This window comes from Muntiacus reevesi, chromosome 1 (assembly GCF_963930625.1).
Source record: "Muntiacus reevesi chromosome 1, mMunRee1.1, whole genome shotgun sequence".
In the NCBI taxonomy this organism is placed as follows: Eukaryota; Metazoa; Chordata; class Mammalia; order Artiodactyla; family Cervidae; genus Muntiacus; species Muntiacus reevesi.
Window position 1 is genome coordinate 57294138 of NC_089249.1, and position 12006 is coordinate 57306143.

The 12006-nt window shown below is 55.1% G+C and overlaps 1 protein-coding gene across 4 annotated transcripts in view; it reads right to left on the reverse strand.

The window, feature by feature from the left end:
- Window positions 1-1939: 1939 nt before the first annotated feature.
- TTLL1 (TTL family tubulin polyglutamylase complex subunit L1) overlaps window positions 1940-12006 on the reverse strand; it is a 37825-nt gene continuing 27758 nt past the window's right edge. For all 4 annotated transcript variants that reach the window (XM_065924134.1, XM_065924104.1, XM_065924114.1 and 1 more), the window contains 3 exons: window positions 10093-10179; window positions 7508-7671; window positions 1940-2229 (listed from right to left, as the gene is read on the reverse strand). In XM_065924134.1, the coding sequence (XP_065780206.1) occupies window positions 2100-2229; window positions 7508-7671; window positions 10093-10179 (381 nt within the window). In that variant the 3' untranslated portion in view covers window positions 1940-2099. The remainder of the gene's footprint in view (window positions 2230-7507; window positions 7672-10092; window positions 10180-12006) is intronic.

Below are 12006 nucleotides of genomic sequence, written 5' to 3' on the forward strand. Positions count from 1 at the left end.
GAAAATGAGTGAAGCAATAGTGAACAGGTGTCAAATGTGACAATAAAAGGTTCTTATAAGAGAACAGCCCCAGGGGTGATTCAGATGCAACGATCACTCTACAGAGGTACTTGGGTTGCCTCCCCGTATTTTTCTGTAGGTCACGGGAGTCCAGGCTGACTTGCTGTAAACACATCATGTCAAGAGCTTATCCCGCCGCCAATGACTTGCCAACAGCGCTTACCTCTGCGTCTGCGGCAAGCCCAGAGGCTGATGTCATATAAGCCACACGGCGGGAATTGTCTGGGCTTATCTGAGTCTCCTCAAAGCACCAAGACAAGGGCCTTTGTAATGATAAATGCTGAGGTGTTATTATTTCTAGTTGCCTGTTTTCCTCTAGAGCACAGTCAAGTTGAAAGGAATGAAACCAAAGTAGTTGTCGGATTAAATATTTTGCTTTCTCACAGCAGCATGATTCTGTAAGATATTCAGGTTTGCGTTTTGGTTTTACCTTAGTGCCAAATTTTAAAAATGTGACCTACCTTATAATAAACTAAATCACATTCTGAAGCTGTTACTTCCTGTCCAAAGGGCTCATCTTATTATACATTTGTGAATCAGTTATTCAGACCTAATGAAATAGATTGTGATACTGCGATTTTTAGGAAATATGTATTTGGTCTCCATCCCCTTTCCCAGCATACAAAACCCTTGTAATTTTCTTTCTAAGAGCTACAGGGACATCTTTCTGTTATATTTAGTTTTGTTTCCAGTTCCTGAAACTGCTACAGAGCAGAAAGGTGAAATGCATATCTTTTGTTATTCTTAACAAGTCCCTTTCAAGCAAACCAGAGTTTGGGCTAATGACTGGTGACTGGGGCTCCTGGATGGCCTTGGATGTGAACTGGCTGCCTGGGGAACCAAGGCGCACCCCTCAACCTCCGAGGAAGAGCGGGGGCTGGAGGTTGAGTCAGTCGCCAATGGCCAGTGATTTAATCAATCATTGCCATGTACTGGGGCTTCCCAGGTGGCATCAGTGGTAAAGAACTCACCTGCCAACGCAGGAGACAAAAGAGATGCGGGCTTGATCCCTGGTTTAGAAAGATCCCCTGGAGGAAGGCATGGCAACCCACTGCAGTGGGGAGAATCTCACGAACAGAAGAGCCTGAGGGGCTACAGTTGATAGGGTTGCCAAGAGTCAGACATGACTGGAACGACTTAGCATGCATGCAGGCATGCCCATGTAATGAGGCTTCCATAAATATCCCCAAACTACGGAATTGGAAGAGCTTCCAGGCTGCTGAGCAGAGAGGCGTTGGGAGGGTGATGCCCCTTCATCCACACGTTGCCCTGTGCATCTCTGCCTTCTGGCTTTTCCTGAGTCGCATCCTTTATGTAAACTGGTAACCGAGTAAGTAAACTGTTTCCCTGAATTTTGCAAGCCCCATTCTCAAATTAATTGAACCCAAGTATAGGGCTGTGGGAACCTCTGACGTAGCCAGTTGGTAGGAAGCAGTTAACAACTGGACTAGACTGGCGCCTGAAGTTGTGAGTGTGGCGGGCAGCCTTGTGGGGCTGAGGCTGGCCCTGTGGGATCTGACTCCATCTCCAGGCAGACTGTGTCCAGAGTTAAACCACAGGACAGTGGTACCCAACCCTTTTGGCACCAGGGACCCATTTCATGGAAGAGTTTTTCCATGGACCAGGGGGTAAGGGATGGTTTCGGGATGACTCAAGTGCATTACATTTATTCTGCACTTTATTTCTATTATTATTACATCAGATCCCCCTCAGATCATCAGGCATTAGATCCTGGAGGTTGGGGATTCCTTGCTGTAGGACATCTGGGGCCAAAGCAGAATTGCTTGGTGTGGGAAAAATCCTGATACGCCTGGAGTCAGAAGTATTGTGAGGGTGGGAGTGAAAGAGAAACAGGGACGTTCCCCCAATAACAGATTCCTTAACCTTTCAAAGAAGTGCCTTTATTTATTTACAGGGTTTAGGAAAGGAAAAAAAAGCTCTAGAAAAAGGAAATTCCAAAATAGGTGTCTTCGGCAAGGGTCGGGCGCGGTGGCAGGTTCTGACTGGGTCCAGGCTGTAAGTCTTGCTCTCGCTGGCGGTCACTTCCAAGTGGTGAGGACAGTCCTCCCGGCATCTCTCAGTCGGCTCCCTTTGGGCCCCAGCGACTGGCCCGGCCGACTTCTCAGCTCTCGGTCAGCCCCGTCGCCCTGCGCCAGCTCCTCGTCGTACCTAGAGACAGATGGAACGTCTCCAGGGTTCAGCTGCAGCGTCGCCATGGCAACCAGAGAAGCAGCCCATGTGCCTCCAAACCCGCCTGCCCAGCAGCCCACCAAGGGCCACCCCAGGCCACAGAACACACTAGCTCAACCTTGTTAAAACCGTCACTGTGGACAGGTCCCACACCCTGCAGCTGACGTTTTTATACGGGCCACCAGACAGTCTGGCAATGACCTCACGGAAAGGAATGACACACGAGGGTAGCCAGGGAGACAAGCGGCATCTGGAAATATGTTACACTCAGCACCTCGCTCAGCATCCGTGGGGTGAGGATGACTAACCCCAGGCTAGACAGGGCGCGGGGCGTGGGTGACCGGCCCAGGAGGCGGCGGCCAGGACAGGGAGAGGCCAGTTTCACCTCCACCAGCCATGACCTACCCGTCCGTCCCCACTGATGCTCCTGCATCAGACTTGTGCAGTGCTACAGCGCCGCCGGGGGAGGACGGATAGCTGGTGCTTTTACACCAGAAAGAACCAAGAACCTCGGCGCCCGTGACCACAAGGCATCTGGTGACACTTTCTTGTTGGGGTGGGGCCCCCGTGAGAGGGGTGAAACCCGCAGCAGGCCCGGGCACTGCGCAGGCTCTGTGGATGGGGTCTCCTACCCCCCAGGGCTTCCATCACCCTCCTGACTCAGATCCGTAGGCATCATGAGTCCCAGTTCCTGTTGGAGGAAACTGGGGCTCAGAGAGGTTTATTCAGTGCACTAAGGTCGCACAGCTGGTATGTGGCAGAAAGAAAGTCAAGTCGCTCAGTCATTTCCAACTTTTTGCGACCCTGTGGACTGTAGCCTACCAGGCTCCCCCATCCATGGGATTCTCCAGGCAAGAATACTGGAGTGGGTTGCCATTTCCTTCTCCAGGGGATCTTCCCGACCCAAGGAGCAGGCAGATGCTTTACCCTCTGAGCCACCAGGGAAGCCCAGGTACATGGCAGAGGTAGGGTTAAATAAAACCCAGGACTTTGGATTCTTGGAGAAGGAAATGGCAACCTACTCCAGTATTCTTGCCTGGAAAATCCCATGGTTGGAGGAGCCTGGCAGGCTACAATTCCTGGGGTCGCAAAGAGTCAGACAAGACTGAGTGACTTCCCTTCACTTAGGATTCTTAATTTGGAACTTTTCACCCTGCGGCTCCGAGTGTGAAGCTTCTGTTCACTGTTCAAGTGTGTGCATAGGTGTCACTGCTGACCACACCCTGGCTGAGCACCCACCAAGATGTCCACATCAAATGCAAAAGGTACTAAGATGCTCAGGGATATTGCATTAGCTACGTTCTGCTGACTTCTGGAAGAGGGTGTGTTTCCATTAAAGCTTATTCCCAGAATCACCATGCATGGGTTGAGGGTGGGTTGGGTTAGAGATTTCTCAGGATGAAGGGCGCATTTTCTGCATTGAGGGTGAAAGGGGAGGGTGGGGAGGAGGGAGGCCAGTCTGCTGAACATCATCTTCACGGCAGGCACAACGGGGTTTTCCTCTGCCAGACACGGGGAGGTCAGACCACAACCTGAGGGTCCCTCCCCTTTCTGTTTCCCTAAGGAGAGATGATGCCGGACAGAGGACTCCCCAGGCATGCTGGTGGTTCCACCTGTGTGTGTCGGGGGGTCTCCCAGGAGGCGTCCTGGCCCCTCTTCCCGCCAGGGCCTCTTGTTCATACGTTATCACTCTATTTGCTTGGGTCGTGTCTACCATTACTGACCAAAGGGCTGGAGTGACCGCCCCCTCTATCTGGCTCATGCCCAGCACCCAGTCGTGGGGAGCGTGTGTGCAGTAAGAACCTGCTGAATAAGCAGAGGGGAGACACGCAGGTGGGCTCCAGGTTCCCTGGGCGTTGGTACCGGTCAGTGCAGTTTGAACACAAACAGAAATGAGCGCTTGGTAAGCAGCTGCCATCTGGGACAGGCGGTTCCTGGGGGTGCCCACTGACAGGGCGAGCGTGGAGGAGGGTCAGAGACCAGATAGCGCTTCTCAGGCCCCTCCTGGGCTGGCAGGCTGCTCTCTCGGGCTTTTCACAGGCAGGATCCACTCACAGGGGTCAGAACAGTCGTTTCTAGAAGACTGTAAAAGCAGACCTGGCATCTTCTGAACTGGGCTCTGGACGGAGCAAATGCAAAGTGCCAGGCCCTGTAGCTCCAAGGCTGGGATGGAGAGCTGGGGTGGCAGCAAGAGTGTCTACGTCCAGGTGGCACACCAGGCTTGTGACCACAGGCAAGGGAGCCGGCCCCTGCTGGGACACCTGAAGGGCTCTTGAGGGCACCCAATGGAATGCAGAGTGCCCGGCAAGGCAGGGCAGGACGGAGCCTGTGATGTCGGGGGCCCGTCCGACCCCCTCCCCCAGACCCATTGTCCCCGCTCCCCCAGCACCTCGGCTGCAAGCCTACAGACTCTGATGGGTCATCTGAAGCACTGGGGAGTGGGCCCTGAATGGAAGAATGCAGAACCATAGGCTCTGCAGTGGAACCTTCCTCATTACCCCATCCGGGGAGGGGATGGCAGAACGCATTGCAGGGAAGGTCACCTTTTTGTCTCTCCAACTGAGAGCGCTGAGGCTCCTGACTATGTCTTACTGGAAACGGGGAGTCTGCCCACACCCACAAGGGGGCAGTGGGTTGATGGCGGGCAAAGGGCCCCACAGGCTCCCGACAGCCCACTTTCCCCACTTCCCCGGCACCCTCCGCTCGATGGAGGGGGGGCTCACCCAGCTCCCGGCCCCCAGTCTCCCTCCACACGCACAGCCCCCTCGCCTGTCTCAGGGCTGTCAGGACGGAGCCCACAAGGCCCTGCATCATGGTTGTCACAATGCACCGCCCACAATGCCAACCCTGGGAGGCTCTGGATGTGCCCCCACCTGGCCCCACCCCCAAACTCTTCCTCTGTGTATGAAGGACTCTCTGTCCATCGTCAGCAATGGACAGAGCCTCCCCCATCCTCTGCCTCGTCCTGGAAGGTCCCCGTCACCTTCCTGCTCTGAACCTGGCTTCCCCTCTCGCCCCTCCAGTGGGCCTGTCTTCTCTCCCACCAACCATGCCCCTGGGTCTGCAGGGGACCCCCCCTGCCACAACTTGTCTCCAAAACCTCCTCCCCAGGTCAGCAGAGTCCACCAGCCTTCCCCGCCTTGTCGGTCACCTCTAATCCTCCAGGTCGCTGACCCTAATTCCTTAAGATTCAGGCTCTCGGCTCACTGCTGCTGGCGACCTCAGTGACCAAACAGGTGAAACCTGGTCCCGTGACCTACTGTCCTCTCCAATGACCTCCACCCCAGCTCAGCCCCACCCCTGGGGCACCCGACCTCATCACGTTCGGTGACCTCGCCCCTTGAGAAACCTCAGCCGCCAGCCTCACCCTGACCTCTGCCCCTTGACCTCTGGCCCTTCTCTTCCCAGCTCAGTGTCTAAAAACCCCCACCCACCTTCTCCCTGTCCTCAGCTGCTCAGACCTGCTGTTTCCTGTCCTGCCCCCTCACCTGGCGAGCACCCCACCCTGGGCACTTCCATGCTCTGCCTACTCTAGGCCTCACCTGGGTAGCAGACGTGCTGGAAGACACAACCAACCAGCCAGCTGGTCACCCTTCAGGCTTGTGACCACCCTCCCCGGGCCCCAGGTGCTGCTCTCGTGGACTCACCTCCCACCCTGCCGGGGTCGCACACTTACACCCACACAACAGCGGTGCTACCCACCGGGAGCCTGGGATCAGTGCAAGGGTGTGAAGTTCACAGCCACTTCTTCATTGCTTTCAAATGTTAAGTGACAGGCTTCCCTGGTGGCTCAGGGGTGGAGAATCCGCTTGCCAATGCCGGGAATGCGGATTCGATCACTGCTCCGGAAAGATCCCACATGCTGTGGAGCAGCTAAGCCCGCACACCGCCACCACTGAGCCTGAGCTCTAGAGCCCGGGAGCTGCGACTACTGAATCCCACCCTAGAGCCCGTGCTCCACAAGAGAAGCCACCACAATGCGGAGCCCGAGCACCCTGCAACGAGAGAGTAGCCCCCACGTGCCACTAGAGAAAAGCCCGCTCAGCAGTGAGGATCCAGCACAGCCACACATAAATAAAAATATTTTTAAAAAATCAAAGAAATGAACTTTAAACGTGCGTTAGACTGTACAGAAATAGGTAATGTGATCCTAACAGCTTCAGTCCTTGGGCTTGAGTGCTATTTCCCTCTTTTCTTAACCCTCCTTCCCCGGCCCACGCCCTCTGCAGCAGCGGTGCCGGTGATGATCTCCTACGCAGTGTCCCTCCATACTTCCTGCCCTGTCCGCTCTCGGACCAGCCGCCACATGCGGAAATGCCGACCACACTGGGAGAAGGGGCACGGCGACCACCGCCCGCGTCACACGGATCATACTGCACACCCTTCCTGCAGCTCCTCCCCCCGCCTCCCGGCCCCCAGCACAGCCCCACCCCAGTCCTTCCAATATCCACTCTTCCACCGCAAGAACAAGTTGGCCCCGCTCAGCCACTGCCCTCCTGATGGGGTCTCACTTCCCCCCACTTTATGTCACTACCAGGGTGCCACGTATCCCTCCGAGCCTTTGTTTCCATATGTGTAAAAGGGAGCCAGTGACAACCCTCACCTCACAAGGCTTCCAGGGAAACAAGCTGTGACAACGGGTGTCAGGCCCTAAATGTATCTGCCTTCCTCTCAAATGGTATTATCCCCACTGAAAGGTGTGCACCAGGTTCCCTTGTGGCTCAGGCGGTAAAAAACCCACCTGTGATGCTGGAGACCCAGGTTCGAATTCTGGGTAGGGAAGATCCCCTGGGGAAGGGAATGGTAAACCACTCCAGTATTCTTGCCTGGAGAATCCCCTGGACAGAGGAGCCTGATGGGCTATAGTCCAGGGGATTGCAAAAAGATGGACATGACTGGGGGAATAACACTTTCAAAGGTGTGCAGACTGAGCTCCTTGTGTCACATGGGTCTTGGGGGTGGACCAGGCGTGGCTGGCCACTGCTCCATGGTGAGTGACTAGCTCCGCCTTGACAGCTCACCTGGCCAACGCTTTGTTAACATTTCTCATGCATGAGACTAGACAAAGGCCTGGTTCAGCACCCAACACTTGTCAGCAACAAGATCTTTCCCATAACATCAAAAGGCAAAATACTCTACCTGATAAGGCGAGTCCACATATGCCTAGAAAATCCCAGTTGGGCCCTGGCACACCCCGCACCCCCCGCCACACTAATCTGACACTCATGCGGCCAATGGCACAAACCCATGAACTCACAGGATTTCATAATTGCCGAGGACTTCCTTTGGGGGTGACTTGTTCCATTTACAGTCTGGAATTTCACCATTAGGGACCGCGATATTGAGGGTGTCGTTGATCAGGTTGTACTTAAGGATTCGGTCGTTGGCAGTGCTGGAGGTGAGGGATGGGGACGCGTTGACCTGCGAGAGGAGAGGAGAGAGACCACACCCTTCAGCTGGATCTCCTACCTACCCTGGAGCGCAGGTAAGCAGGGCAGAAGCAAACACTGGCCACCCCACAGCGCAGGTAAGGCTGTCGCTTTACACTGTCACGCCTAACACCTTCAGGAAGCACTTCCTGATCCATTTCTTTAGGTGAAATATAACTCGGGGAATTCCTTGGGAGTCCAGTGGTTAGGACCTGGCACTTTCACGGCTGGGGTCCCAGGTTCGATCCCCAGTCAGGGAACTAAGATCCCACAAGCTGTGCAGCTCGGCCAAGAAAAAGAAAATAATCATCATAATAATATTTAAAGACAGGATTAGGAACAGAATCTACAAACCAGTCACCACACAAATACAGAGCTTAGGTCAATGTCCACCACAAATATAACTGCAGCATCTACCTGTGTGGTGAGCACCGTCCTCAGCATGGAGAGCCGCCCAGGGCTTTGCTGACATCAGTGACCCCCTGACCTGACGAGCAGCACCGTGGGCTGAAGTGAAAGGAAGTGCACCTGTGTGCTGCCTGGCCAGCAAAGCAACACTCTGACCAGAGCAGAAGCCCATCCAAACGCGGAAAGTTAGCCCCAGAGGCCTCTGGGGAGGCGAGCGAAGTCACCGAGCACAGACATTCACTCTGCCGAGTCCTCAGTCAGCGCCTATTGACTCTTGCTTTGCGCACAGTTGTAACGACCTTGGTCGGCCGCTTTCTCAGGCCTGGGAGGGAAGAGGTAGCAAATCTGAAAGCTGTTCAGGTTCTTCCCCCAAATGGTCAGACCGTGTGTCTGTGCTGCCGGGAGGCGGCTGACGTGTACAGTGGCAGGGGCGGTGCGGAGCGCGGGTGCCCTGGAAATTACCACTGTGCTTTATCATGCCATCCTGTGATTCCCATTACAGACATGTTACAGTTCAGATGTATTATTTTTAAAAAAAACCTTCCCAGTTAAGATGCTAGTTCATCAAGGAAAGCTTGACTTCCATTGAAGTTATGTAAGATAGAGGAACTTCATGCCGATGGACATGAGTTTGAGCAAGCTCCAGGAGTTGCTGATGGACAGGGAAGCCTGAAGTGCTGCAGTCCGTGGGATCACAAAGAGTCGGGACACAAGTGAGCGACTGAAATGAAGATGGAGGAAAAGGAAATATAAATTACTTTATGTCTGCAGGTAAGACAGACTTTGCCACTTCTCTGCAGGCGTGCTAAATCACTTCAGTGGTGTCCGACTCTTTGTGACCCCAAGGATTATAGCCCGCCAGGCTCCCCTGTCCATGGGATTCTCCAGGCAAGAATACTGGAGTGGGTAGCCATGCCCTCCTCGAGGGAATCTTCCCAAACCAGGGATCAAACCTGCCTCTCTTATGTCTCCTGCTGGAGACAGGCAAGGCAAGATCTTTACCACTAGCCCAGCTATCTTTCTACATGTACATATGTCTACACACACACACACACACACACACACACACCTCTTTCTTCTGTAACCTGGCTCTCCTAGCAGCTTCTTGTGAGGTCCCCACTTTCCCTGTGAGGACCACTCATGATGACTTGTTCAGGAGACTCAGCTTTGGCTGGAAACAGCCTGAGCTAAAGGGCATGAGCTGCACCCGCCTCGTGGGTCACACAAGGAGATGAGCAGGCAGAGTGGAAGCCTGCGCCGTCACTGCCCGCCCGGCCCCATGCCCCTCTCCCTGGCAGCAGAGCAAAGCAGGACCACCCAGCGAGGTGGACGCTGGGTCTGGTCCTTGATGGACATGCCAGCCAGGAAAAGAGCACATGCACCGCCTGCTTTCTAGAACAGCCACCACTACATCCTGTCTGCGCCTTCAGATGGGCAGATAAGTCCACTTCCAAACTACGCCTTTGTCCCAAGAGTACAGCGTTCCTTATCTCTGGATAGAATACTGTTGCCTCCCAGGACATTCGGGGCTGTGAACTCCCTTCCTGAACGGGAACAGCGTCCCCCAAGAGGACAGGGTGGGGGCCTGTGGAGCTGGACTCACCCAGGAGGACCCATCTGGAAGGGGGAGAAAAATAAAATAAATAAAAGTACTTCTGGGGAATTCCCTGGTGGTCCAGTGGTTAGGACTCCAAGCTTCCAGAGGTTCGATCCCTGGTCAGGGAACAAAGATCCCCACAAGCTGCACAGTATGGTCAAAAAAAAAACAAACCCAAAAAACGGAAGTAGAGCCATTGGCTCTGGCTCTGTGGGCTGGGCTTGCAGGAGGTGACTGACGGCAGTGTGCACATTTCCCAGCCATCAGCAAACCCTCAGACTTGAGCACCTGCCCTGGTCCCACCGCCCCCGTCTCCACCCGCCCCGGCCTGGGGCCTTGGAGTCGGGCCAGGCAGGAGTGCGGGGAGGCCGCGGGGTGGCCAGGCGCCAGGTCGTGGGGCGCGGGTACCTCGATCAGCCAGGGCTTCAGCTTGTCGTCGATGATGATGTCGTAGCCGTAGCACTCAAAGCAGTGCTTGTCGTTGTTCATCACGGGCTGCGGGGAGAGGACGGCGGTTAGAGCCAGGCTTGTGGGCCCGGCCGAGACCCCTGATGGCGTGCACACGTGATACGTCACATGCGGGTCTCACTTCTGAGACCAGCGGCTCTCCGCCTCCCCCTTCCCCACCCCGCTCCCTCTCCCTGGGGCTCCAGGGTGGACGCTCCCCTCAACCTCAGAACGGGCACTCGAGAAGCAACCACTGTGTCTCACTCATCAGAGGCTCAGTGACCAGCAATGAAGGTCTCCACTGGCACAAGACTGTCCTTGGAGTGGACAGAAGTCCAGCTCCAAGTCTGGGCACCTGGAGTTCAGGCCTATGCAGCCCCGACACTCACACAGACACACACACACATACACATATATACACACATGCACACACACATTCACATGCACACACACACGCACACACGTGCATGCAAACACACACATATACGCACACGCACACACAGACACACACAGACATACACACATACATGCATGCACGCACAGGGCCCACGAGGCTGCCAGTCCCTTCACAGGCCCCTTGGGAGGCAGCTTACGAACCTCTGTTCTCTGTGACAAGTCAAATCCATTTGCTCAAGACTTCTGGATGCTCTTCTCCGTTTTTAATTCCACTTTATAAACTACTCTCCAAGTGTATAAAACTCACCAGCTGCTTGTTTACAACACAGAGCCCACGCTGCCTCCTCTGGGAGCAGGCCAGCATACAGTGGTGCTCCCCGGGGTTCTCTGCACCCCACAGTGAGGGAGAAACACAGACACGACCGTGAGGACCGAGAGGGCTTCTCACCCAGCAGTGGGCGCGTGGACTCTACTCAGTACACTGATTAAGAACAGGAAAACACCTAAGGAGCGGGGACCCAGTGCAGCCCCACTTGTTGGAGGAAAACCAGGCTGGGGGAGGCTGTTCCATCACATGGAAATCTAGCGGAACCACCGCATTTCCACTGAATTCTGGTGTCCTGACCCGGATACTGCCCACACTACAGGCGCAAAGAGCCTCTGCCGAACAGAAGTCACAACCCTCTGTCATCCCCCGGCCCCGCTGTGTCTGGCCCTCCGAGCATCCTGCCCCCAAGCTGTGGCTCCCAGCTTCTCCATCCTGTCCCACATCCCATGTCCTGGGGGTCTGGGTCCCCGACGTGGTCCACGCCCCGCACCAGGCCCTTCTCACAAGGTACCGCAGCCGCCCGTGTCCCTGACTATCTCTCCCCTAAATTCCCAGAAGGCAACACATTTGGTAAAAACAAGGTGACAAATAATGGCTAAATGAATAAAAATGCAATAAATGAATCCCTGCTCCCCACATCCTCAAAGCCTTAGAAACGCCACAGCTTTTCAGCTCTAGAGGCCAAAGCGCAGGAGAAGACCCTCAGAGGCGCCTCAGGGAAGCTGGCCCCAAGACGGCTGACCTCCCAGGGCCAGGGTACAGGCGTTCTTGATTAGACAGCCACGTACTGTCTCAGATTTCTCAGAGCTCGGCCAGCCAGGGGGACTGAGGCCGGCCAGGAAGGAGGTGGAGGGAGCTGGTTTAACCAGGCACTAAGGCGCCCACATCACCTGTGTTACAGCCTGGCTTGAAATCTGAGTCCAGGACTCCACACACATCCCCACCACGACCCCCACCCAAGCGTCAAAGTTCAAGACGTGGCTTCCGTGGGGTAAGAGACCTGGAATGTGGCCCCAGAGACGTCTCTGACAGTGAACTAGACCAACTAGGCCCCGCGTTCTTCCCTGTCGCGTCTGCCCTGTGAGCCCGAGACACAGACTGGAGGAGCTGGCAGGGCTCTGGAGCGCTTGGTGAAACAGGAAGAGTTCAAT